We start from the raw sequence: 27,758 nt of genomic DNA, 5'->3' as shown, positions 1-27,758 counted from the left end.
GAAACACTTTTCGCTGACTGTTACAACAATGGGACAAAAAGTAACCTCATTTTCTACTCAGATCAGCCAGTGGCTTGGATCACAGCAATAAAATCACACTATACCAATGTTAAGCTAGAAAATACCGCAAATGGGTCCATAATGAAAATTAACACACCAGGAGACAGTTCAACTACGACGGTCAACGCGTACAATACCGGAACAATATTAGTGCAAGGCAACCTCGACAAATTTGCAACAGCCTTCAGGACACTGAAAAAATTAACTAAGGGGGGAAGGAACAGCCCCAGAGTGGCCCGCACTCCCCCCAACATTGACAACTTACCAGGAGAAAATCTGCCTGGTCAGGAGGTGAACGAGCCACACAGTTCAAACCAGACACCAACCCCGGGGAACCACAGCCACACGATACAACTGACAAACCCCAGCATAACTACCACGGAGGAAGCCACACATAGTCCCCCTACCATTCCCAGCTCACCAAGAGAAGAGCAGCATAGCCAGGAAGTGAGTGAGCCCTCCAGGGCCGACCAGCCTAGCCAGGAAGTGAGTGAGCCTTCCAGGGCCGACCAGGCACATACCCCGGGATCACACAGCCAGATACAACCAAAAGATAAATTTAATCAATTAGAGATAGAGGTGGTTAAACTTAGAGAGGACTTCCTCAAAATGAATGACTATCAAAATCAGGAGAGGGAGAGACACAAGAGAGAGCTGAAGCTACTTGAGAACCAGGTGAATCTACTTAGGAATCAGGTGAAAGAGCTGCAGGAAAAAGAGAGCCATAGAGGAGAGATAACACCATTAGACCAGCAACCAGAGGCTAGAGATAAGACAAGACAGAGCCGGACGGAACGGCTGCACTCCCACACGGAACAAAAGCAACAGACACACAATACAAGGGGTGCCACACAGACCGACCAGCATACTGATTCGCAATCTTCCCCCACCACCGTGGAACCACAAGCGGGCCGCTCACAAGAGGTACGCACACACCAGACACCCCAGCCCAGCACACACACTATGAGTCCAAGCGAAAGCCACCAGACAGTAAACACAAACAAGGCTGACGTCGTAATACTCATAGACTCAAATGGGAAATTTCTATGGGAGAAAAAGCTATTCCCTAGAAGTAAAGTAGAAAAGATCTGGTGCCCAACAACAAACAGAGCCATGGGATGGCTGACCAAAGCCAGATTAGGCTCCCCCCAACACATAATAATACACACGGGCACAAATGACCTAAAGACCCAACAGAAAGAAGTAGCAACATCGCTCAGAGCAATGATTAGGAAAGCAAGCAGTACATTTCCAAACACTAGAATCACTGTTTCCACAATATTGCCGAGAACAGACTTCAACAACAACACAATTCATGAGATAAATGCCAGCATAGCAAGAGACTGCGAATCAAACCACAACGTACACCTGGCCCAACACCCCACCCTTGATGAGGAATGTCTTTACGACCACGTCCACATCCAAAGGCAAAGAATATCGATCTTTGCTAAAGCCCTGAAGGACGTCGCTTTTAACCGGGTCCATACCCAGACTCCAAGAGGACCCCCCCCCGACCACCAGAGATCAGCGGGGTACATATCAGGAACACTACAAGGACCACCAACACACCAACCGAGACCAGAGAGGATCCCCATGCAAAACAACAATATCAGACCTGCACCACTCCTGTCCCACAGGGGAATAGGACTGCTCCCAGCCAGACAGAGGGAGAGATGCACAGGACGTACGCAATACCTCAGACAGAAACAATCCATTAAGAGACAATAAGCAGATGTGCAGCAGCATCTACTTCCGCCTTATGGATCAAGGACTAATTAATAGAAAGAACTGTAACCAAATTGTATTAACTTTTGTAGACAACTGATGTGATTTTTTTTTCCCACACTTAGACACGACAAACACGTACCACTCTTTAACCTATCATAGTAAAAGATCAAACTTAACATGAAATCCTTATATATTTCGACCTGGAATATACAAGGTCTACGCTCTTCACTGCGAGAAGTGAAAAGTAGGACCCCAGAGTTCATAGATGAAACTAAAGATCTAGATATTATCATTTTACAGGAAACTTGGTATAAAGGAAAAGGACACACTGGCTGTCCCCAAGGGTACACTGAGCTGGTGGTCCCCTCCAATAAATTACCAAGTGTAACCCAAGGCAGAGACTCCGGAGGCATACTGATCTGGTTTAAAACAGAACTTAAGAATTACATCAAATTTATAAAAAAGGGCGAAAACCATATGTGGCTCAAACTTGAGAGGGAGATTATCTCAAACACCCAAGATGTTTACATTTGCGCACTTTATATCCCTCCAATCGATTCCCCGTACTTTAAAGAGGACACCTTCTCCAACATGGAGGGGGAAATTATCCAATACCAGGCCCAGGGGAACGTGTTGATCTGTGGGGACCTCAATTCAAGAACGGGCGAAGAACCAGACTTCACCAATAATCAGGGAAACAATTACGTTTTCGGGAATAACCACTTTGACATCCCTTCCCTTCCATACAGGCATAACTGCGACAAGCAGTCAAATACCAACGGAAAACAGCTACTACAGCTCTGTCGAAACCTGGGTCTGTACATTGTCAATGGTAGGTTCATAGGAGACCTCCTAGGAAGATCGACCTATTGCTCACCTCTTGGCTGCAGCACAGTAGACTATATGATTACAGACTTAGACCCATCCTCTTTCAGAGCATTCACAGTCAAACCACAAGCAACACTGTCAGATCACAGTCAAATTACTATGTTCCTCAAAAAGACAGAAACAAACAACATAGAAACACAACCCAGTAAACTGTACAACACCAAAAAATCGTACAGATGGGCCAAAAACGACACGGAAAAATACCAGAAAACAATTAGCAATGCATCAACTCAAGCTCTCTTAGACACCTTTCTGGATAACATATACACTCACAATAAAGAAGGCGTAAACCGGGCAGTTAGTAAACTAAACAATATTTTTGATAATTTGGCAACAAATGCAAACTTGAAAGCTCGCAAGAACAAACCCAAAACAAAAAACTATGAAAAATGGTTTGACCGAGATTGCCATAACATGAGGAAAAAACTTAGAAAAATATCAAACCAAAAACACAGACATCCAGAAAACGAGGAACTACGCCTTACTTATTGTCAGACACTAACACAATACAGAAACACACTCAGAACCAAAAAAGAGCAATATATTAAGAATACACTCAGCTCCATGGAGGAATCCATAGATTCCAATTGTTTCTGGGAAAACTTGAAAACACTACACAAAAAACAACACGACGATTTGGCCATTCAAAATGGGGACACATGGGTAAACCACTTTGAAAAATTATACCAGAAAAACACACTAAGACCAGAGCAACACCAAATATGCAAAAAACTGGAAAAGCTAGAAATGGCCATAAAAGATAACCAAAACCCGCTGGACGCCATAATAACAGAAAAAGAACTTCTTGAAAAACTCAAGGACCTGCGACCAGGAAAAGCCTGCGGGACAGACGGCATACTAAACGAGATGATTAAACACACAGACAACAAAATGAAACTGGCTATCCTAAAACTCTTCAACTTGGTTCTGAGTGTCGGTTATTTCCCTGATATCTGGAACAAAGGACTCATAACGCCCATATACAAAAGTGGGGACAAAATCGACCCAAACAACTATCGAGGCATCTGTGTAAACAGTAACCTGGGGAAGGTATTCTGTAGCATCATAAACAAAAGACTTATAAACTTCCTTGAGGAGCACAATGTCTTGAGTAAAAGCCAAATTGGATTCCTGCCAAACTATAGAACATCCGATCATATCTTCACCCTACAGACCCTAATTGACAAACACGTTCACCATAACAAAAGCAAAATCTACGCATGCTTTGTAGATTTCCAGAAGGCTTTCGACTCCATCTGGCATGACGGTTTATTCCTGAAACTTATCGAAAGTGGGGTCGGAGGGAAAACATATGATGTAATTAAATCAATGTATACAAACAACAAATGTGCAGTTAAAATTGGAGACAAACAAACAAAATACTTCCCACAGGGGCGGGGGGTGACGCAGGGCTCGCCAATCTCACCGACACTCTTTAATATTTACATAAATGGATTGGCAAAACTACTTGAACAATCTACAGCACCCGGCCTCACCCTATATGAATCCAAGGTTAAATTCCTCCTCTATGCAGACGACCTGGTTCTGCTGTCACCTACTAAAGAGGGGCTACAGCAAAACCTGGACCTGCTGGAGTCGTACTGCCAGACTTGGGCCCTGACAATAAATCCCCAAAAAACCAAAGTCCTTGTGTTCCAGCAAAGATCCAAACATCAGGGACCCAAAATAAATTTCACAGTAGGAACAACCAAAATTGAACAAACCACTAACTACACATACTTGGGCTTAAAAATCAGTTCTACGGGAAACTTCAAACTGGCTGTGAATGAACTGAAAGAGAAAGCAAGAAGGGCTTTCTATGCCATCAAAAAATCAATCCAAATAGAAATTCCAATTAGCATTTGGCTCAAAATTTTCAAATCAGTAATTGAACCAATTGCACTCTATGGCAGTGAGGTCTGGGGACCACTAACACAACAAGATTTTGCAAAATGGGACAAACACCCAATTGAGATCCTACATGCAGAATTCTGTAAAAGTATCCTCCGGACTCAAAGGAAAACAGTAAACAATGCATGCAGGGCGGAACTAGGCCAATATCCATTAATAATCACTATCCAAAAAAGAGCCACCAAATTTTGGAATCACCTGCAAATGAGCAATCCCCAATGCTATCACTACGACGCCCTGAAATGCCAAAAGCTGACCATAAAGAAGAATACCCTCAGTCAACTAGTCCTGGGACTCAGTGAAGTAACTACTAACAATACTAACAATAACCAGCCCCAGGACAGTGACAGGGTAACACAAAGAATTCGACCCAACACAATCGTCGCTAAGCAAAAGGAAAAATATCTGACATATTGGGCAGAAACAACAAAAACCCAAAGCAAACTCAATTGCTACTTGGCCCTAAACAGACAATACAACATAGCTGATTACCTGACCATGGTAAAGGATAACAAACTGAGAAGAACCTTGACAAGGTACAGACTTAGCGAACATAGCCTAGCGATCGAAAAAGGCAGACACAGGCAGACCAGGCTGCCAAGAGAGGACAGGATATGCTCTCACTGCAGTCAGGGAGTGGTGGAGACAGAGATGCACTTCCTCACAGCTTGTGGAAAATATCAGGGCATAAGGGAGAATTTCTACCAAAAATTCTCACAAATATGCCCTGATTTCAGAAATCTGAATGACAACCAAAAACTCCCATTCCTACTGGGAGAGGAGAGAAGCTGTATAACACTGGCAGCACACTATGTTACAGCTTGCCATGAACGGAGGGACAACCAGTAAACTAAGAAAAGAATATATATAAACAATGCGAATGTATATTTATACACTCAGGGATATACCTGTTTATACACTGTATGAATAGAACTGCGTTTATGTGCTAAACCATAAATGTATTTTGATGCTTTGGCAACATAAGATGTAACTTATCATGCCAATAAAGCGATTTGAATTGTGAATTGTGGGTAGACCGTGGTCGGGGGTAGACCGTGGTCGGGGGGGGTAGACCGTGGTCGGGGGTAGACCGTGGTCGGGGGTAGACCGTGGTCGGGGGTAGACCGTGGTCGGGGGGGGTAGACCGTGGTCGGGGGTAGACCGTGGTCGGGGGTAGACCGTGGTCGGGCGTAGATCGTGGTCGGGGGTAGATCGTGGTCGGGGGTAGATCGTGGTCGGGGGTAGATCGTGGTCGGGGGGTAGATCGTGGTCGGGGGTAGATCGTGGTCGGGGGTAGACCCTGGTCGGGGGTAGACCGTGGTCGGGGGTAGACCGTGGTCGGGGGTAGACCGTGGTCGGGGGTAGACCCTGGTCGGGGGTAGACCGTGGTCGGGGGTAGACCGTGGTCGGGGGTAGACCGTGGTCGGGGGGGGTAGATCGTGGTCGGGGGTAGACCGTGGTCGGGGGTAGACCGTGGTCGGGGGTAGACCGTGGTCGGGGGTAGATCGTGGTCGGGGGTAGATCGTGGTCGGGGGTAGACCGTGGTCGGGGGTAGACCCTGGTCGGGGGTAGACCGTGGTCGGGGGTAGACCGTGGTCGGGGGGGGTAGATCGTGGTCGGGGGTAGATCGTGGTCGGGGGTAGATCGTGGTCGGGGGTAGACCGTGGTCGGGGGTAGATCGTGGTCGGGGGTAGACCCTGGTCGGGGGTAGACGGTGGTCGGGGGTAGACCGTGGTCGGGGGTAGACCGTGGTCGGGGGGGGTAGATCGTGGTCGGGGGTAGACCGTGGTCGGGGGTAGATCGTGGTCGGGGGTAGATCGTGGTCGGGGGTAGATCGTGGTCGGGGGGGGTAGACCGTGGTCGGGGGTAGATCGTGGTCGGGGGTAGATCGTGGTCGGGGGTAGATCGTGGTCGGGGGTAGATCGTGGTCGGGGGTAGACCGTGGTCGGGGGTAGATCGTGGTCGGGGGTAGATCGTGGTCGGGGGTAGATCGTGGTCGGGGGTAGATCGTGGTCGGGGGTAGACCGTGGTCGGGGGTAGACCGTGGTCGGGGGTAGATCGTGGTCGGGGGGGGTAGACCGTGGTCGGGGGGGGTTGACCGTGGTCGGGGGTAGATCGTGGTCGGGGGGGGTAGACCGTGGTCGGGGGTAGATCGTGGTCGGGGGGGGTTGACCGTGGTCGGGGGGGGTAGACCGTGGTCGGGGGTAGACCGTGGTCGGGGGTAGATCGTGGTCGGGGGTAGACCGTGGTCGGGGGTAGATCGTGGTCGGGGGTAGACCGTGGTCGGGGGTAGATCGTGGTCGGGGGTAGATCGTGGTCGGGGGTAGATCGTGGTCGGGGGTAGATCGTGGTCGGGGGTAGATCGTGGTCGGGGGTAGACCGTGGTTGGGGGTAGATCGTGGTCGGGGGTAGACCGTGGTCGGGGGTAGATCGTGGTCGGGGGTAGATCGTGGTCGGGGGTAGATCGTGGTCGGGGGGGGTAGACCGTGGTCGGGGGTAGACCGTGGTCGGGGGGGGTAGACCGTGGTCGGGGGGGGTAGACCGTGGTCGGGGGTAGATCGTGGTCGGGGGTAGATCGTGGTCGGGGGTAGACCGTGGTCGGGGGTAGACCGTGGTCGGGGGTAGATCGTGGTCGGGGGTAGATCGTGGTCGGGGGTAGATCGTGGTCGGGGGTAGATCGTGGTCGGGGGTAGATCGTGGTCGGGGGTAGACCGTGGTTGGGGGTAGATCGTGGTCGGGGGTAGATCGTGGTCGGGGGTAGACCGTGGTCGGGGGGGGTAGACCGTGGTCGGGGGTAGATCGTGGTCGGGGGTAGATCGTGGTCGGGGGTAGATCGTGGTCGGGGGTAGACCGTGGTCGGGGGTAGATCGTGGTCGGGGGTAGATCGTGGTCGGGGGTAGATCGTGGTCGGGGGTAGATCGTGGTCGGGGGTAGATCGTGGTCGGGGGTAGATCGTGGTCGGGGGTAGACCGTGGTCGGGGGTAGATCGTGGTCGGGGGTAGATCGTGGTCGGGGGTAGACCGTGGTCGGGGGTAGACCGTGGTCGGGGGGGGTAGACCGTGGTCGGGGGTAGACCGTGGTCGGGGGGGGTAGACCGTGGTCGGGGGTAGATCGTGGTCGGGGGGGGTAGACCGTGGTCGGGGGTAGACCGTGGTCGGGGGGTAGACCGTGGTCGGGGGTAGACCGTGGTCGGGGGTAGATCGTGGTCGGGGGTAGATCGTGGTCGGGGGTAGACCGTGGTCGGGGGTAGACCGTGGTCGGGGGGGGTAGACCGTGGTCGGGGGTAGACCGTGGTCGGGGGGGGTAGACCGTGGTCGGGGGTAGATCGTGGTCGGGGGTAGACCGTGGTCGGGGATAGATCGTGGTCGGGGGTAGATCGTGGTCGGGGGTAGATCGTGGTCGGGGGTAGATCGTGGTCGGGGGTAGATCGTGGTCGGGGGTAGATCGTGGTCGGGGGTAGATCGTGGTCGGGGGTAGACCGTGGTCGGGGGGGGTAGACCGTGGTCGGGGGTAGATCGTGGTCGGGGGTAGACCGTGGTCGGGGATAGATCGTGGTCGGGGGTAGATCGTGGTCGGGGGTAGATCGTGGTCGGGGGTAGATCGTGGTCGGGGGTAGACCGTGGTCGGGGGTAGATCGTGGTCGGGGGTAGATCGTGGTCGGGGGTAGACTGTGGTCGGGGGTAGACCGTGGTCGGGGGTAGATCGTGGTCGGGGGTAGATCGTGGTCGGGGGTAGGCCGTGGTCGGGGGTAGACCGTGGTCGGGGGGGGTAGACCGTGGTCGGGGGTAGATCGTGGTCGGGGGTAGATCGTGGTCGGGGATAGATCGTGGTCGGGGGTAGATCGTGGTCGGGGGTAGATCGTGGTCGGGGGTAGACCGTGGTCGGGGGTAGATCGTGGTCGGGGGGGGTAGATCGTGGTCGGGGGTAGATCGTGGTCGGGGGTAGAACCTGGTCGGGGGTAGATCGTGGTCGGGGGTAGATCGTGGTCGGGGGTAGATCGTGGTCGGGGGTAGACCGTGGTCGGGGGTAGACCGTGGTCGGGGGTAGATCGTGGTCGGGGGTAGACCGTGGTCGGGGGTAGATCGTGGTCGGGGGGGGGAGGGTAGAACCTGGTCGGGGGTAGATCGTGGTCGGGGGTAGATCGTGGTCGGGGGTAGACCGTGGTCGGGGATAGATCGTGGTCGGGGTAGATCGTGGTCGGGGGAGACCGTGGTCGGGGGTAGATCGTGGTCGGGGGGGGGAGGGTAGAACCTGGTCGGGGGTAGATCGTGGTCGGGGTAGATCGTGGTCGGGGGTAGATCGTGGTCGGGGGTAGACCGTGGTCGGGGGTAGATCGTGGTCGGGGGGGGGAGGGTAGAACCTGGTCGGGGGTAGATCGTGGTCGGGGTAGATCGTGGTCGGGGGTAGATCGTGGTCGGGGGTAGATCGTGGTCGGGGGGGGTAGACCGTGGTCGGGGGTAGATCGTGGTCGGGGGTAGACCGTGGTCGGGGTAGATCGTGGTCGGGGGTAGATCGTGGTCGGGGGTAGACCGTGGTCGGGGGGTAGATCGTGGTCGGGGGTAGATCGTGGTCGGGGGTAGATCGTGGTCGGGGGTAGACCGTGGTCGGGGGTAGATCGTGGTCGGGGGTAGATCGTGGTCGGGGGTAGATCGTGGTCGGGGGTAGACCGTGGTCGGGGGTAGATCGTGGTCGGGGGTAGACCGTGGTCGGGGGTAGACCGTGGTCGGGGGTAGATCGTGGTCGGGGGTAGACCGTGGTCGGGGGTAGATCGTGGTCGGGGGTAGATCGTGGTCGGGGGTAGATCGTGGTCGGGGGTAGATCGTGGTCGGGGGTAGACCGTGGTCGGGGTAGACCGTGGTCGGGGGTAGACCGTGGTCGGGGGTAGATCGTGGTCGGGGTAGATCGTGGTCGGGGGTAGATCGTGGTCGGGGGTAGATCGTGGTCGGGGGTAGATCGTGGTCGGGGGTAGACCGTGGTCGGGGTAGATCGTGGTCGGGGTAGACCGTGGTCGGGGGAGATCGTGTCGGGGTAGATCGTGGTCGGGGGTAGGACCGTGGTCGGGGGTAGACCGTGGTCGGGGGTAGATCGTGGTCGGGGTAGACCGTGGTCGGGGGTAGACCGTGGTCGGGGTAGATCGTGGTCGGGGGTAGATCGTGGTCGGGGGGTAGACCGTGGTCGGGGGGGTAGACCGTGGTCGGGGTAGATCGTGGTCGGGTAGATCGTGTCGGGTAGATCGTGGTCGGGGGTAGATCGTGGTCGGGGTAGATCGGGTCGGGGTAGACCGTGGTCGGGGTAGACGTGGCGGGGTAGACCGTGGTCGGGGGTAGATCGTGGTCGGGGGTAGACCGTGGTCGGGCGTAGATCGTGGTCGGGGGGTAGACCGTGGTCGGGGGTAGACGTGGTCGGGGGTAGATCGTGGTCGGGGGTAGACCGTGGTCGGGGGTAGATCGTGGTCGGGGGGTAGATCGTGGTCGGGGGTAGACCGTGGTCGGGGGTAGACCGTGGTCGGGGGTAGACCGTGGTCGGGGGTAGATCGTGGTCGGGGGTAGATCGTGGTCGGGGTAGACCGTGGTCGGGGGTAGACCGTGGTCGGGGGTAGATCGTGGTCGGGGGTAGATCGTGGTCGTGGTCGGGGGTAGATCGTGGTCGGGGGTAGATCGTGGTCGGGGGTAGACCGTGGTCGGGGGTAGATCGTGGTCGGGGGTAGATCGTGGTCGGGGGTAGACCGTGGTCGGGGGTAGATCGTGGTCGGGGGTAGACCGTGGTCGGGGGTAGATCGTGGTCGGGGTAGATCGTGGTCGGGGGTAGATCGTGGTCGGGGGGTAGATCTGTGGTCGGGGGTAGACCGTGGTCGGGGGGTAGATCGTGGTCGGGGGGGTAGACCGTGGTCGAGGGTTGGTGTCGGGGGTAGACCGTGTCGGGGGTGGCGGGGGTAGACCGTGGTCGGGGGTAGACCGTGGTCGGGGTAGACGTGGTCGGGGTAGATCGTGGTCGGGGAGGGGGTAGACCGTGGTCGGGGGTAGATCGTGGTCGGGGGTAGACCGTGGTCGGGGGGGCGGGTAGACCGTGGTCGGGGGGGTGGGTAGACCGTGGTCGGGGGTGGGTAGACCGGTGGTCGGGGGGGTAGACCGTGGTCGGGGGGGGGTAGACCGTGGTCGGGGGGGTAGACCGTGGTCGGGGGGTAGACCGTGGTCGGGGGGGGGTAGACCGTGGTCGGGGGGTAGACCGTGGTCGGGGGGGGTAGACCGTGGTCGGGGGGGGGTAGACCGTGGTCGGGGGGGGTAGACCGTGGTCGGGGGGGGTAGACCGTGGTCGGGGGGTGGGTAGACCGTGGTCGGGGGGGGGGGGTAGACCGTGGTCGGGGGGGGTAGACCGTGGTCGGGGGGGGGTAGACCGTGGTCGGGGGGGGGTAGACCGTGGTCGGGGGGGTAGACCGTGGTCGGGGGGGGGGTAGACCGTGGTCGGGGGGGGGGGGGTAGACCGTGGTCGGGGGGGGTAGACCGTGGTCGGGGGGGGGTAGACCGTGGTCGGGGGGTGGGTAGACCGTGGTCGGGGGGGTGGTAGACCGTGGTCGGGGGGGGGGGGTAGACCGTGGTCGGGGGGGGGTAGACCGTGGTCGGGGGGGTGGGTAGACCGTGGTCGGGGGGGGTGGGTAGACCGTGGTCGGGGGGGGGGGTAGACCGTGGTCGGGGGGGGGTAGACCGTGGTCGGGGGGGTGGGTAGACCGTGGTCGGGGGGGGTGGGTAGACCGTGGTCGGGGGGGTGGGTAGACCGTGGTCGGGGGGGGGGGGTAGACCGTGGTCGGGGGGGGGGGTAGACCGTGGTCGGGGGGGGGGTAGACCGTGGTCGGGGGGGGGGTGGGTAGACCGTGGTCGGGGGGGGGGGTAGACCGTGGTCGGGGGGGGGGGTAGACCGTGGTCGGGGGGGGGGGGGGTAGACCGTGGTCGGGGGGGGTAGACCGTGGTCGGGGGGGGGGGGGTAGACCGTGGTCGGGGGGGGGTAGACCGTGGTCGGGGGGGTGTAGACCGTGGTCGGGGGGGGGGGGGTAGACCGTGGTCGGGGGGTGGGGTAGACCGTGGTCGGGGGGGGGGGGTAGACCGTGGTCGGGGGGGGGTAGACCGTGGTCGGGGGGGGTGGACCGTGGTCGGGGGGGGTAGACCGTGGTCGGGGGGGGTGGACCGTGGTCGGGGGGGGGGGGGTAGACCGTGGTCGGGGGGGGGGTGTAGACCGTGGTCGGGGGGGGGTGGACCGTGGTCGGGGGGGTAGACCTGTGGTCGGGGGGGGTGGACCGTGGTCGGGGGGGGTGGACCGTGGTCGGGGGTAGATCGTGATCGGGGGGTAGAACCTGGTCGGGGGGGTAGACCGTGGTCGGGGGTAGATTGTGGTCGGGGGTAGATTGTGGTCGGGGGTAGATCGTGGTCGGGGGGGGTAGATTGTGGTCGGGGGTAGATCGTGGTCGGGGGGGTAGATTGTGGTCGGGGGTAGATTGTGATCGGGGGTAGAACCTGGTCGGGGGGGTAGACCGTGGTCGGGGAGGTAGATTGTGGTCGGGGGTAGATTGTGGTCGGGGGGTAGATCGTGGTCGGGGGGGTAGATCGTGGTCGGGGGGGGTAGATCGTGGTCGGGGGGGTAGACCGTGGTCGGGGGTAGATTGTGGTCGGGGGTAGATTGTGGTCGGGGGTAGATCGTGGTCGGGGGGGGTAGATCGTGGTCGGGGGGGGTAGACCGTGGTCGGGGGTAGATTGTGGTCGGGGGTAGATTGTGGTCGGGGGTAGATTGTGGTCGGGGGTAGATCGTGGTTGGGGGTAGAACTTCGTCGGAGGGTAGGTCGTGGTTGGAGGTAGATGATTGAGGGGGAGGAGATTGGTGGTTGGGGGGGGCTCCAATCACAGGGTGGTGGGTGGAGATGCTGTTCAGGGGGAGGGTCCGATCACAGGGCGGCGGGGGGAAGAGCGAGATCGTAAGGGCGGTGGATTCACTTGTTGGGCCGGAAGGAAACACTCGGGCTCTTCCTGGCCCACAAGCAGTGTTGTTAATGCATTTACCTGCTGGAACAAGGCCTTGTTGCCTCCTTTTACCTGCCGAGGCCCCGGAAACTCAGCCAGCATTGGTTAAAAATAGAAACACTGTTAAAATGAAGGCACACAGCCTCCTTAAAAGGTTTTCAACAACCAACCTGCCTCCTGCGAGCGGATTGGTGTCCTGCCTCCGTTAAAACAAGAAGTGGGCAGGTTCGAGGCTGAGTTGGGTTCCCGTTTCAGATTTTTAGCTTTTTAACCCCCCACCTGCCCCAACCTACCCGTTTTTGGGGTTAAAATTACCCCCAATGTCTCAGGTTGATGAACTTTCATTAGAATGCTACCTGACATACTGAGTGTTTCCAGCATATATTTATGCCAGTGCTTTATGAAAGAGTTAAATCAACACAGCATTAATGCTTTTGCTAGGATTCAGTTCTAAATATCTGCTCCTTTATGGGAAAATGAATAACCATAGGGCTCGATTTTAACTCAGGTGTGGGGAATTGTCGGGTTCCCCGAATTTGGTGTTCCCACACGAATCTAAATGGGTCTGTGAGATTGATGCAATTTTCACTCAATTGGCCAATTGATTTCCAACGTGTGGGAACCCTTGGCAATTGAGTATTTCCAGTCAGAAAGTCGCAGAATATGACATCATCATTGCTGCTGCTTTTAGAGCCCACAGCAAGCCTTGCTTCCTCTGCAGGCTCCCAAACTTCACCATTGAGATGGCACAGGAGCCTGCAGGAGCAACGGCCAGCGGGAGGGCAAGAGCTGCCCCCAAATTTGATGAGGGCTTCACTCCAGGCATTGCTGGATGGTGCTAGGGCCCACAGGGAGGTCCTCTTCCCTTCTTCAGGTAGGAAGAGGCCTCCCAGTCAGACCAAGGCTGTGTGGCTACAGGTGGCTGGGGAAGTCAACTCCTTGGGGGGCTCACACGGTGCACCTGGATGCAGTGCAGAAAAAGATTCCATGACCTTCATCGCACTGGAAAAGTAAGTACTGTATGAAGTTTCCATCACCCTCAATCTGATCCCCATTGCCTTTCCTCACCAGCACTCAGCTTTAGCAATCTCTTCCTCCACATCCCACTTGACACTCACATCCATGCACCCTTACCCATTCCCTCTCTCTCTATGCTCACATTCACATAACTATTCCACCATGCAGCCCTCACACTCCCTCTCACTCTGATGCTTTGAACACAACTGACAACACACAGGGAGGGCCCTTGGTCTTGCAACCTCACTCCATCTTTGTCTCCTAAGTATCTATGCTATGCAATCTCTGCACTCCCTCCTTCATTCTCACTCAACCTCCATTTGTCTCCCTTATTGCAGGAGAAGAGAGCTCACAACAGGAGAGAGCGAGCCAGGACAGGAGGAGGGCCGCCCTCATTAGCCCAGCTCACCCCCTGGGAGGAAGCCGTCCTGGAGATTGTCGGGCTGACGGAGATGCGGAAGTTGGGAAGGACAGACAGGTGCATCCCCGCAAGCTGGTGACAGAATTGTTTTCCATCTCATTGGCATTGCATGAGTCGCTGATAATGATTCTGAAGCTACATCATATGGACTTATGATCATCTGCAAAATGCAATGTGCATGTAACCTTGGCATCACATCTCTCACTTTTTCCTCGACTCCCCCACAGGACCATCAAGAGCCCCCGTCCCCACTGTGCAGGAGGAAGAGCCTGAGATTCCAGACTCCTCAGAGGAATCTGCAACCTCTGAGGGTGCAGCGTCAGCAGAAATAAGTGCACCCAGCACTAGCGCAGACACTCACACCTCGGTGGGACCTTCGGGACATAGAGTAGTGTTGTCACCTGGTGTATCACAGCTCACAAGTGAGCATCAGCAGATTGTGGAGACAGGGACAGCAGTGGAGAGTCTTCGTCGGAGGGCGCAGGACACTGCCAGCTCGGCTCAGCTGCATGTCGACCCTCTGCCTCTGGGTCCATCCCTAAGATCAGAGGTGATGGAACTCCAGGCACAGATGCAGGAGTCTCTGGCAGGTTTTGTTTCTAGGGTCGCTGCGAGTGTGGAGCGAATGGAGGAGTCCATAGCGAACATAAGCAGAGCCTTTGTGGAGTCATTGGCGCATGAACGCATAAACACGGAAAGGATGGCTACCAACGTGGAAATGATTGCTGCCTCCGTGGTAAGGCTGGCTACGGTAGAGGAAAGGAGGGCTACGGCCATGGAGGAGGTTAGTCGCCAGGGTATGGAAAACATGGTGAGTGTTCAGAATAGAATGACATCTCTTGAGGAGCGATGGGCATCTATTGAACAGAGAAACCAGACCTTCATGGAAGTCCTTCTGCCATGGCCCCCCTGATGTGCAGCAAGGTGCTCTCAAGCCACTTGCAGGCACTGAGGGGGACTTGACCCATGAGAGGGAGGTTGGTGGCAGACCTCAAGGAAGTGGGGGCTCCTCTCCAAGCGCTCACACTTCTATGCCACTGCAGAGCCCTCGGTCAGAGCCCCGCCGGAGTCCACACCCAACTGAGATAGACGTCTCAACTCCTGCACAGCCGCAGGAGCAGCAGACTGCTGACGAGCCCTCACAGGCTCGCCACCCCAGAGGATGCCCACCAAAGGTGTCGAGACAGGAGCAGCAGGAAAGTGAGCAAGGGGACTCCACATCTGCTGAAGCCACAGGGGAACCACTACGTAGGAGCATGCGTAAGAGGAAAATAAAGCACAAATAGTCACAAGGGTAGTCACTTGGGTGAAATGTTGTGTATTCTGTAAAAATGCCATCAGTTGTTTGTTTTGCATAAAAATTCTGATGGCAACTTCTGCAGTTGTGGCGTGTGTCATTTCGCGAATGGGGCTGGAGGTCCAATGCCAAGAAGGGAAGGAAAAACAGGCCTCCCATGCTTCTGGTAGATGCCTCAGTTGAGGAAGCACTGAGTGAGGGTGGCGAGAGGGGTTTCGCAGGAGGTCACACTGGAGAAGTGTGTGAGGCTCCAAACTTCCACAGGTGTGATTAAGCCTGGTAAAAGTTGCCCCAGGCCTGAAACAACAAAGTCCTGCCACCTGCAAATGATGGCTGCTCAAATCTCTTTAATGGTTGACCTGCAGCTGATAGTCAGCAAGCCAATAGTGCTCACGCCTGGTTTCACAGGCGTGATCCCCACCAGGCGTGTTTTACATGGGAAAAGGGTTAAACAGGCAAGGGCCTGTTAAAATGGGATTATAAAGGCCAATGAGTGCTGTTTAAGGGCCCTAAAGACCAGTCCCGCCTGTTGCAGGTGGGACTGATTCGGGAGCATCAGACACGCCTGGGTTAAAATGGCTAGGTGTTGGGAACCAGGCAGGTGGGGTCCCGACCCCCAGGTTTTGCGATTTTAACCCCCCACACGCCTCAAAGCCCGCCTGATGGCTGAGTTAAAATCAAGCCCTATATAGTCTCACTCAGGATTTGTTCATTTAGATCTCTACTTTACAGCCCAAATAAAATTGTCTGCTTACATTTACCTGTTAGAGCGGGATCATGTTCCCCTGTAATCTCCTTTTCTCCAATATAGAAACATAGAAACATAGAAGATAGGAGCAGGAGTAGGCCATTCGGCTCCTCGAGCCTGCTCCGCCATTTAATGAGATCATGGCTGATCATCCAAATTCAGTACCCTGTCCCTGCCTTCTCCCATATCCCTTGATCCCTTTAGCCTTAAGAAATATATCTAACTCCTTCTTGAATATATTTAATGAATTGGCCCCAACTGCCTTGTGTGGTAGAGAATTCCACAGGTTCACCACTCTCTGGGTGAAGAAATTCCTCCTCATCTCAGTCCTAAATGGCTTACCCCTTATCCTTAGACTATGACCCCTGGTTCTGGACTCCCCTGCCATCGGGAGCATCCTTCCTGCATCTAGTCTGTCTAGTCCTGTTAGAATTTTATAAGTTTCAATGAGATCCCCTCTCATTCTTCTTAACTCTAGCGAATATAAGCCTAATCGACCCAATCTCTCCTCATATGTCATTCCTGCCATCCCAGGTATCAGTCTGGTGAATCTTCACTGCACTCTCTCCATGGCAAGAACATCCTTCCTCAGATAAGGTGACCAAAACTGCACACAATGCTCAAGGTGTGGTCTCACCAAGGCCCTGTACAACTGCAGCAAGACATCCTTGCTCCTGTACTCGAACCCTCTTGCTATGAAGGCCAACATACCATTTGCCTTCTTAACCGCCTGCTGCACCTGCATGCTTACCTTCAGTGACTGGTGCACAAGGACACCCAGGTCTCGTTGCACTTCCCCTTTTCCCAATCTATTGCCGTTCAGACAATAATCTGTCTTCCTGTTTTTGCCACCAAAGTGGATAACCTCGCATTTATCCACATTATACTGCATCTGCCATGCATCTGCCCAATCACCCAACCTGTCCAAATCATACTGGAGTTTCTCTGCATCCTCCTCACAGCACACATGCCCACCCAGATTTGTGTCGTCTGCAAACTTGGAAATATTACATCTAGTTCCCTCGTCTAGATCATTTATATATATTGTGAATAGCTGGGGTCCTAGCACCGATCCCTGCGGTACCCCACTAGTCACTGCCTGTCACTCGGAAAAAGACCCGTTTATTCCAACTCTTTGCTTCCTGTCTGCCAACCAGTTCTCTATCCAAGACAGTACCTTGCCCCCAATCCCATGTGCTTTAACTTTGCACGTGAATCTGTTATGCGGGACCTTATCGAAAGCCTTCTGAAAGTCCAAATACACCACATCCACTGGTTCTCCCTTATCTATTCTACCAGTTACATCCTCAAAAAATTCCAGTAGATTAGTCAAGCACGATTTACCTTTTGTAAATCCATGTTGAATTTGTCCGATCCTGTCACTGTTTTCCAAGTGCTCTGCTATTACATCTTTTATAATGGACTCTAGCAATTTCCCCACTACCGATGTCAGGCTTACCGGTCTATAATTCCCCATTTTCTCTCTACCACCCTTTTTAAATAGTGGGGTTACATTAGCTATCCTCCAATCCATGGGTACTGTTCCAGAGTCTATCGAATTTTGGAAGATGACCAGCAATGCATCTACTATTTCCAGGGCCACTTCCTTAAGTACCCTAGGATGTAGATAAACAACAACAACTTGCATTTATATAGCGCCTTTAAAATCAAGTTAACAGTTAACAAGTTCAGCTCAGAATGTCTCATAATGCAGAGGGCTATGTGCAATATTTATCCAACAGGCAGATCATCAGCAGACAACTGTTACATAGGTGTTAGTACTGTTAATAATTAGGAGATACACTTTTATGCTAGTGTTACCACTGTATTTCTTTACATGCCTTAGAAAATAGCCGAAACTCAGGGGAGAAACAATCTCTTGGAAATTCAGCTAGAGGAAGCAAATCGTTTGGTGAAACTGACACAGACTAAAGAAAACTATGTGAAAGAAGGTAGGGGCCATAAATGTACGATTACATAAGATATACGGCACAGAAACAGGCCATTTGGCCCAACCAGTCCATGCTGGCATTGGCCAGAAAAAGCAATAATCCTGAGGATTGGGAGCAGTTTAGGATTCAACAAAGGAGGCCAAAGGGATTAATTAAGAAAGGGAAAATAGAATATGAGAGTAAGCTGGCAGGGAACATAAAAACTGACTGTAAAAGCTTTTACAGATATGTGAAGAGAAAAAGATTGGTGAAGTCAAGCGTAGGTTCCTTGCAGTCAGAATCAGGGGAATTTATAATGGGGAACAAAGAAATGGCAGACCAACTAAATTCATACTTTGGTTCTGTCTTCACAAAGGAGGACACAAATAACCTCCCAGAGATGCCGGGGAACATAGGGCCTGATGAAAGGGTGGAACTGAAAGAAATCAGTATTTGTAGGGAAATGGTGTTAGGAAAATTGATGGGACTGAAGGCCGATAAATCCCCAGGGCCTGATAATCTACATCCCAGGGTACTTAAGGAAGTGGCCCTAGAAATAGTAGATGCATTGCTGGTCATCTTCCAGAACTCGATAGACTCTGGAACAGTACCCATGGATTGGAGGGTAGCTAATGTTACCCCACTATTCAAAAAAGGTGGTAGAGAAAAAGCGGGGAATTATAGACCGGTAAGCCTGACATCGGTAATGGGGAAAATGCTAGAATCTATTATAAAAGATGTAATAGCAGAGCACTTGGTAAGCACTGACAGGATCGGACAAAGTCAACATGGATTTACAAAAGGTAAATCATGCTTGACTAATCTACTGGAATTTTTTGAGGATGTAACTGGTTAAATAGATAAGGGAGAACAAGTGGATGTGGTGTATTTGGACTTTCAGAAGGCTTTCGATAAGGTCCCACATAAGAGATTAGCGTGCAAAATTAAGGCACATGGGATTGGGGGCAAGGAATTGACTTGGATAGAGAACTGGTTGGCGGACAGAAAGCAAAGAGTTGGAATAAACGGGTTGTTTTCCGAGTGGCAGGCAGTGACTAGTGGGGTACCGCAAGGATCGGTCCTAGGACCCCAGCTGTTCACAATATATATTAATGATCTGGACGAGGGAATTGGATGTAATATCTCCAAATTTGCAGACGACACAAAGCTGGGTGGGAGGGTAAGCTGTGAGGAGGATGTCGTGAAACTCCAGTACGATTTGGACAGGTTGGGTGATTGGGCAGAAACATGGCAAATGCACTATAATGTGGATAAATGTGAGGTTATCCACTTTGGTGGCAAAAACAGGAAGGCAGATTATTATTTGAATGGCAATAGATTGGGAGAAGCGGAAGTGCAAAGAGACCTGGGTGTTCTTGTGCACCAGTCGCTGAAGGTAAGCATGCAGGTGCAGCAGGTGGTTAAGAAGGCAAATGGTATGTTGGCCTTCATAGCAAGAGGGTTCGAGTACAGGAACAAGGATGTCTTGCTGCAGTTGTACAGGGCCTTGGTGAGACCACATCTTGAGTATTGTGTGCAGTTTTGGTCGCCTTACCTGAGGAAGGACGTTCTTGCCATGGAAGGAGTGCAGCGATGATTCACCAGGCTGATACCTGGGATGGCAGGAATGACGTATGAGGAGAGATTGTGTCGATTGGGCTTATACTCACTGGAGTTTAGAAGATTGAGAGGGGATCTCATCGAAACCTATAAAATTCTGTCGGGCCTGGACAGACTAGATGCAGGAAGGATGTTTCTGATGGCTGGGGAGTCCAGAACTAGGGGTCATAGTCTAAGGATAAGGGATAAGCCATTTAGGACTGAAATGAGGAGGAATTTCTTCACCCAGAGAGTGGTGAACCTGTGGAATTCTCTGCCACAGAGGGCGGTGGAGGCCAGTTCATTAAATATATTGAAAAAGAGTTGGATATATTTCTTCGACCAGCGAGGCCCGAGACCAGTCGGAGCAGCGGGAGCAGCAGAGGAGGAGCCCGGTATAAAAACCGGCGACCAGCGAGGCCCGAGACCAGTCGGAGCAGCGGGAGCAGCAGAGGAGGAGCCCGGTATAAAAACCGGCGACCAGCGAGGCCCGAGACCAGTCGGAGCAGGGAGGAGCAGCAGAGGAGGAGCCCGGTATAAAAACCGGCGACCAGCGAGGCCCGAGACCAGTCGGAGCAGGGAGGAGTAGCAGAGGAGGAGCCCGGTATAAAAACCGGCGACCAGCGAGGCCCGAGACCAGTCGGAGCAGGGAGGAGTAGCAGAGGAGGAGCCCGGTATAAAAACCGGCGACCAGCGAGGCCCGAGACCAGTCGGAGCAGGGAGGAGCAGCAGAGGAGGAGCCCGGTATAAAAACCGGCGACCAGCAAGGCCCGAGACCAGTCGGAGCAGGGAGGAGTAGCAGAGGAGGAGCCCGGTATAAAAACCGGCGACCAGCGAGGCCCGAGACCAGTCGGAGCAGGGAGGAGCAGCAGAGGAGGAGCCCGGTATAAAAACCGGCGACCAGCGAGGCCCGAGACCAGTCGGAGCAGCGGGAGCAGCAGAGGAGGAGCCCGGTATAAAAACCGGCGACCAGCGAGGCCCGAGACCAGTCGGAGCAGCAGAAGAGGAGCAGAGGAGGAGCCCGGTATAAAAACCGGCGGATTCAGCGAGGCCCGACCAACTCAGCAGCGGGGAGAGAGGTAAAAAGTAACCAGTGTGTGACGTCACCAGGGAGCAGGTAAGTGATTGGTTGGTGAGTATTTCTCTTTTTTAAACTTTAACTCTGTAGTTTAGAGTTACTAGGGTCTTTTCTGGTGTAGCAGGGACTGTTGGTAGACTATACAAGCGCCTTAGAGATAATTTTAATTGGTGATAGTAAATTAATTTAAATTAAGTAAAGGGAAGGTCATGCCAGGTGAGCCCAGCCCCGTGATATGCTCCTCTTGCTCTATGTGGGAATTCAGGGACCCCAGTGCCCCTGATGACCACGTGTGCCAGAGATGCATCCATCTGCAGCTACTAGCAGACCGCATTGAGGCGCTGGAGCTGCGGGTGGATGGGTTGTTGAGCATTCACGATGCTGAGAGGGTCGTGGATAGCACGTTTAGTGAGTTGGTCACACCGCAGGGAAGGGCTGCACAGGAAGACAGGAAATGGGTGACCACCAGGCGGAGCAATAGAAGCAGGCAGGTAGTGCAGGAGACCCCTGTGACCATTCCCCTCTCAAACAAGTATACCGCTTTGGATACTGTTGAGGGGGATGACTCACCAGGGGAAGGCAGCAGCAGCCAACTTCCTGGCACTGGGGGTGCTCCTGCTGCCCAGGAAGGGGGGAAAAAGAGTGGGAGAGCAATAGTGGTAGGGGATTCTATAGTAAGGGGAACAGATAGGCGTTTCTGTGGCCGTAGACGTGAATCCAGGATGGTTTGTTGCCTCCCTGGTGCCAGGGTCAAGGATATTACTGAGCGGCTGCAGGGCATTCTGGAGGGGGAGGGTGAACAGCCAGAGGTCGTGGTCCACATTGGTACCAACGACATAGGTAAAAAGAGGGATGAGGTCCTGCAGCAAGAATTTAGGGAGCTAGGTGAAGGATTAAAGAGCAGGATCTCAAAGGTTGTAATCTCTGGATTACTCCCGGTGCCACGTGCTAGTGAGTATAGGAATAGGAATATAGAACAGATGAATGCGTGGCTAAAGGGATGGTGCAGGAGGGAGGGCTTTAGTTTCCTGGATCACTGGGTCTGCTTCTGGGAAAGGTGGGACTTGTACAAGTCGGACGGTTTACACCTGAACCAGAGGGGAACCAATATCCTTGCGGGGAGGTTTGCTAGCACTGCTGGGGGGGGTTTAAACTAACTTGGCAGGGGGATGGGGTACAGAGTGGAGCTATAGTAGGGGGTGATTTACAGCCAAATACAGAGGAAAAAACAAGTCAGCTGGGAAGGCAGAGCAAATATGTGAAGGCAAAAGGGAATATGGCAGGGCTGGAAGGCATTTATTTTAATGCAAGGAGTCTTGCAAATAAGGTGGATGAACTGAAGTTGTTGTTGAACACATGGGAGTACGATATTGTTGCCATCACGGAGACATGGTTGAGGGAGGGTCAGGACTGGCAGCTCAATATTCCGGGGTATAGAATCTTCAGGCAAGACAGAGGGGGGTGTAAAAGGGGAGGGGGTGTTGCAATATTAATTAAGGAGTCAATTACTGCTGTAAGGAGGGATGATATATTAGCGGGTTCCTCAAATGAGGCCATATGGGTAGAACTTAAAAACAAAAAGGGGGCAAGCACTTTGCTGGGAGTGTACTATAGGCCCCCAAACAGTCAGGGGGAGATAGAGGAACAGATATGTAGGCAAATCTCAGAGAAGTGTGAAAATAATAGGGTAATAATAGTGGGGGATTTCAACTTCCCCAATATTAATTGGGATAGTCAGAGTGTGAAAGGCTTGGAGGGTGCAGAATTCTTAAAGTGCATCCAGGAGAGCTTTTTGAGCCAACATGTAGAAAGTCCTACAAGAGAGGGGGCGGTACTGGACCTAATTCTGGGGAATGTAGCCGGGCAAGTGGTGGAAGTATCAGTAGGAGAGCATTTTGGCGACAGTGACCATAATTCGGTGAAATTTAAGGTGGTCATGGAAAAAGACAAAGACGGCCCGGAAATGAGGGTTCTAAATTGGGGGAAGGCCGATTTTAATATGATAAGGCAGGATCTGGCCAAAGTGGATTGGGAGCAGCTACTTATAGGAAAATCCACATCAAAACAGTGGGAGACTTTCAGAAGGGAAATAGAGAGAGTACAACACCAACATGTTCCTGTAAAGGTCAAGGGTGGGACCAACAAGCAAAGGGAACCTTGGATGACAAGGGAGATACAAAAATGCATTAGAAATAAAAGGGGGGCTTTTGGCAGTTACAAAAGACTAAAGACGGAAGAAGCCCTAGAGGAGTATAAAAAGTGCAGGGGCATACTTAAAAAAGAAATTAGGAGGGCGAGGAGGGGCCATGAAATAACACTGGCGAGCAAAATAAAGGAAAATCCTAAGATGTTTTATAAGTATATTAAGGGCAAGAGGATAACCAGGGAAAGGGTAGGGCCCATTAGGGACCAAAGTGGCAATCTGTGTGTAGAACCAGATGATGTAGGCGGGGTTTTAAATGAATTTTTTGCATCTGTGTTCACTATGGAGAAAGACGATGCAGACATAGAAATCGGGCAAGGGGATTGTGACATACTTGAACATATTAGCATCGAGAGGGAGGAGGTGCTAGCGGTTTTAGCAGGCCAAAAAGTGGATAAATCCCCAGGCCCGGACGAGATGTATCCCAGGCTGCTGTGGGAGGCAAGGGAGGAGATTGCAGGGGCTCTGACACAAATTTTCAGAACCTCTCTGGCCACAGGGGATGTACCAGAGGACTGGAGAACAGCTAATGTAGTACCATTATACAAGAAGGGTAGCAGGGATAAACCAGGGAATTACAGGCCAGTGAGCCTAACATCTGTGGTAGGGAAATTATTGGAAAAAATTCTGAGGGACAAAATTAGTCTCCACTTGGAGAGGCAAGGATTAATCGGGGATAGTCAGCATGGCTTTGTCAAGGGTAAATCATGTCTGACAAATCTGATTGAATTTTTCGAGGGGGTGACTAGGGAGGTGGATGAGGGAAATGCTGTGGATGTGGTTTACATGGACTTCAGTAAAGCTTTTGACAAAGTCCCGCATAGGAGACTGGTCAAGAAGGTAAGAGCCCATGGGATCCAGGGTGCCTTGGCGCGTTGGATCCTAAACTGGCTGAGTGGCAGGAGGCAGAGGGTGATGGTCGAAGGTTGCTTTTGTGACTTGAAGCCTGTGTCCAGTGGGGTACCTCAGGGATCGGTGCTGGGTCCCTTGTTGTTTGTGATCTACATAAATGATTTGGATGAGAATGTAAAAGGGATGATCAGTAAGTTTGCAGATGACACGAAAATTGGTTGGGTGGTAAATTGCAAGGGGGAAAGCCTCAGGCTACAGGACGATATAGACGGGTTGGTCAGATGGGCGGAAAAGTGGCAAATGGAATTTAACCCTGAAAAGTGCGAGGTGATGCATTTTGGACGGACAAATAAGGCAAGGGAATACACAATGAGTGGTAGGACCCTAGGAAGTACAGAGGGTCAGAGGGACCTCGGTGTACATGTACATAGACCTCTGAAGGCAGCGGAACAAGTAGATAAGGTGGTTAAAAAGGCATATGGGATACTTGCCTTCATTAGCCGAGGCATAGAATATAAGAGCAGGGAGGTTTTGATGGAGCTGTACAAAACGCTGGTGAGGCCACAGCTGGAGTACTGTGTGCAGTTCTGGTCGCCTCACTATAGGAAGGATGTGATTGCTTTGGAGAGGGTGCAGAGAAGATTCACCAGGATGTTACCTGGGATGGAGCGCCTCAGCTATGAAGAAAGACTAAACAGGCTGGGGTTGTTTTCCTTGGAGCAAAGAAGGCTGAGGGGGGACCTGATTGAGGTGTACAAAATGATGAGGGGCATAGATAGGGTAGACAAAGAGGAACTTTTCCCCTTAGTAGGGGGGTCAATAACAAGGGGGCATAGATTCAGGGTAAGGGGCAGGAGATTTAGAGGGGATTTGAGGAGGAACTTTTTCACCCAGAGGGTGGTTGGAATGTGGAACTCAATGCCTGAAAGGGTGGTAGAGGCAGGAACCCTCACAACATTCAAGAAGCATTTGGATGAGCACTTGAAATGCCATTGCATACAAGGCTATGGACCAAATGCTGGAAAATGGGATTAGACTGGACAGGGATGGATGGGCGGTGCAGACACGATGGGCCGAAGGGCCTCTTTCTGTGCTGTAAAACTCTATGACTCTATGACTCTTAAGGCTAAAGGGATCAAGGGATATGGGGAGAAGGCAGGGACAGGGTACTGAATTTGGATGATCAGCCATGATCTCATTGAATGGCGGAGCAGGCTCAAAGGGCCAAATGGCCTACTCCTGCTCCTATCTTCTATGTTTCTATGTTCCTATACTCCACACGAGCCTCCTCCTGTCTTTCCTCATCTAATTCTTATCAGCATAACCCTCTATTCCCTTCTCCCTTGTCCAGTCTCCCCTTAAATGCATCTATACTATTCACTTCAACCACTCCCTGTGGTAGCGAGTTCCACATTCTCACCACTCTCTGGGTAAAGAAGTTTCTTCTGAATTCTCTATTGGATTTCTTGGTGACTATCTTATATTGATGGCCTCTAGTTTTGCTCTTCCCCACAAGTGGAAACATTCTCTCTGTATCCACTCTATCAAAATTTTTCATAATTTTAAAGAGCTCTATTAGGTCACCCCTCAGCCACCAATAGTCACTAATAAATCCAATAGGGAATTCAGGAGAACTGTTTCAGCCAGAGAGTGGTGAGAATGTGGAACTCACTACCACAGGGAGTGGTCGAGGTGAACAGCGCAGACACATTTAAGGGGAAGCTAGCACATGAAACACGAGGGAGAAAGGAATAGAAGCATATCTTGATCGGGTTAGATGAAGAGGGTGGAAGGAGGCTCAGGAGGAGCATGACATTGGACAGGAGCATAGTGGTCATGTTACTGGCCCATAAAGAACTCCCCATTCAGGTAGAGTGTCCACCACTTATACCGATCATGCTTCTCAAGGGCAGCTGCCTATAAGTGGGCAAACAGTACGGTTACGGTAGCATAGTGGTTATGTTACTGGACTACTAATCCCGAGGCCTAAACTAATGATCTGTGAGCCATGAGTTCAAAATCCCACCATAGCAACTGGGGAATTTAATTTCAGTTAATTCTGAAGTAAAAAGCTAGTGTCAGTAATGGTGATCATGAAACTACCAGATTGTCATAAAAACTATGTCCTTTAGGGGAGGAAATCTGCTGTCCTTACCCGGTCTGGCCTATATGTGACTCCAGACCCACAGCAACGTGGTTGACTCTTAACTGCCCTCTGAAATGGCCTAGCGAGACACTCAGTTATACCAAATTGCTACGAAAAACAATATTCCTAACAGCAACTGTGGGATTTATCACACGGACTGCAGCGGTTCAAGAAAGCAAATCTAACAAATCCACGCTGACTGTCGTTGATTAATCCGTGTCTTTCTAAATGACGATTAATACAGTCCCTCAGAATTTTTTCCAACAATTTTCCCACCACCGAGGTTAGGCTGACTGGCCTGTAATTACTCGGTCTATCCCTGTCTCCCATTTTAAACAACGGTACCACATTAGCAGTCCTCCAGTCCTCCGGCACCACACCTGTAGCCAGAGAGGATTGGAAAATGATGGTCAGAGCCTCCGCTATTTCCTCCCTTGCTTCTCTTAACAGCCTGGGAACATTTCATCTGGGCCTGCTGATTTATCTACTTTCAAAGATGCTAAATTCCTTAATATTTCCTTTCTCACTATGTTGATCTCATCTAATATTTTACACTCCTTAACTACAATGTCTGCATTATCCCTCTCTTTTGTGAAGACAGATGCAAAGTTTTCATTAAAAACCATACCCATGTCTTTGCCTCCACACACAGGTTACCTTTGTGGTCTCCAATAGACCCTACTCTTACTTTAGTTATCCTCTTGCTCTTTATGTATTTAAAATACATCTTTGAGTTTTTCTTGCTTTTACTTGCCAATATTTTTTCACCCCCTCTCTTTGCTTTCCTAATTTCCTTTTTAATTTCACCCCTGCACTTTCTATACTCCTCTCGGCTTTCTGCAGTATTGAGCCCTTGGTGTCTGGCATAAGCTTCCCTTTTTTGCCTTATCCTACCCTGTATCCTTGGCACCCGGGGGGCTCCGCCATTTTTCTGTAAGGGAACATACTTGCTCTGAACCCTCACTGTCTCCTCCTTGAGTGCTTCCCACTGCTCTGACACTGATTTACCTTCAAGTTGCTGTTTCCAGTCCACTTTTGCTAAATCACATCTCAGCTTAGTAAAATTGGCCTTTCCCCAATTGAGAACTTTTACTTCATGTCCATCTTTGTCCTTTTCCATAACTACACTAAATGTAACTGAAGTATGATCACTACCACCAAACTGCTCTCCCACTGATAGCCCTTCCACCTGCCCAGATTTGTCCCTAAAACTAGGTCCAGAACTACCCCCTCGCTTGTTGGGCTTGCTACGTACTGGCTAAAAAAGTTCTCCTGAATGCATTTTAAGAATTCTGCACTCTCTATACCTTTTACATTGATTCTATCCCAGTTAATGTTAGGGTAGTTGGAATCCACTACTACTACTGCCCGATTGTTTTTGCACTTCTCAGAAATGTGCCTACATATTTGCTCTTCTCTCTCCCTCTGACTGTTTGGGGGTCTATAGTACACTCCCAGCAGTGTGATTGCCCCTTTTATGTTCTCCAGTTCAACCCATACGACCTCATTTGATGATCCTTCTAAGGTATCATCCCTCCTCACAGCTGTAATTGTTACTTTAACCAATATTGCGACCTCCCCTCCTTTTTTATCCCCCTCTCTACCTCGTCTGAAAACCCTGTAACCAGGAATGTTGCGCTGCCATTCCTGCCCTTCTTTCAGCCATGTTTCAGTAATAACTATGATATCATACTCCCACGTGTCTATCTGTGCCCTCAGCTCATCCGCCTTACTCACTAGACTCCTTGGGTTGAAGTATATACCATTAAACACTGCCAAAACCCTTTGTTGTCTATTTTCTAGCCTTTGTTTCCTCTGCCTTCCAAACTTTAAGATCTCATCTGAAAGACGGGTGAGATTTCCATATATATTT

The 27,758-nt window shown here is 52.1% G+C and overlaps 1 protein-coding gene across 1 annotated transcript in view; it reads left to right on the top strand.

The window, feature by feature from the left end:
• Positions 1-27,758, top strand: part of LOC147123908 (coiled-coil domain-containing protein 152-like) — a 352,349-nt gene that overhangs the window by 123,203 nt on the left and 201,388 nt on the right. Inside the window, exon 3 of the mRNA XM_085964314.1 lies at positions 17,923-18,028. Within this exon, the coding sequence (XP_085820440.1) occupies positions 17,923-18,028 (106 nt within the window). The remainder of the gene's footprint in view (positions 1-17,922; positions 18,029-27,758) is intronic.

Source organism: Somniosus microcephalus, chromosome 1, assembly GCF_052327205.1.
Source record: "Somniosus microcephalus isolate GS21.2 chromosome 1, FLI_Smic_1.0, whole genome shotgun sequence".
NCBI lineage: Eukaryota > Metazoa > Chordata > Chondrichthyes > Squaliformes > Somniosidae > Somniosus > Somniosus microcephalus.
This window is presented reverse-complemented; position numbering and strand designations above follow the sequence as displayed.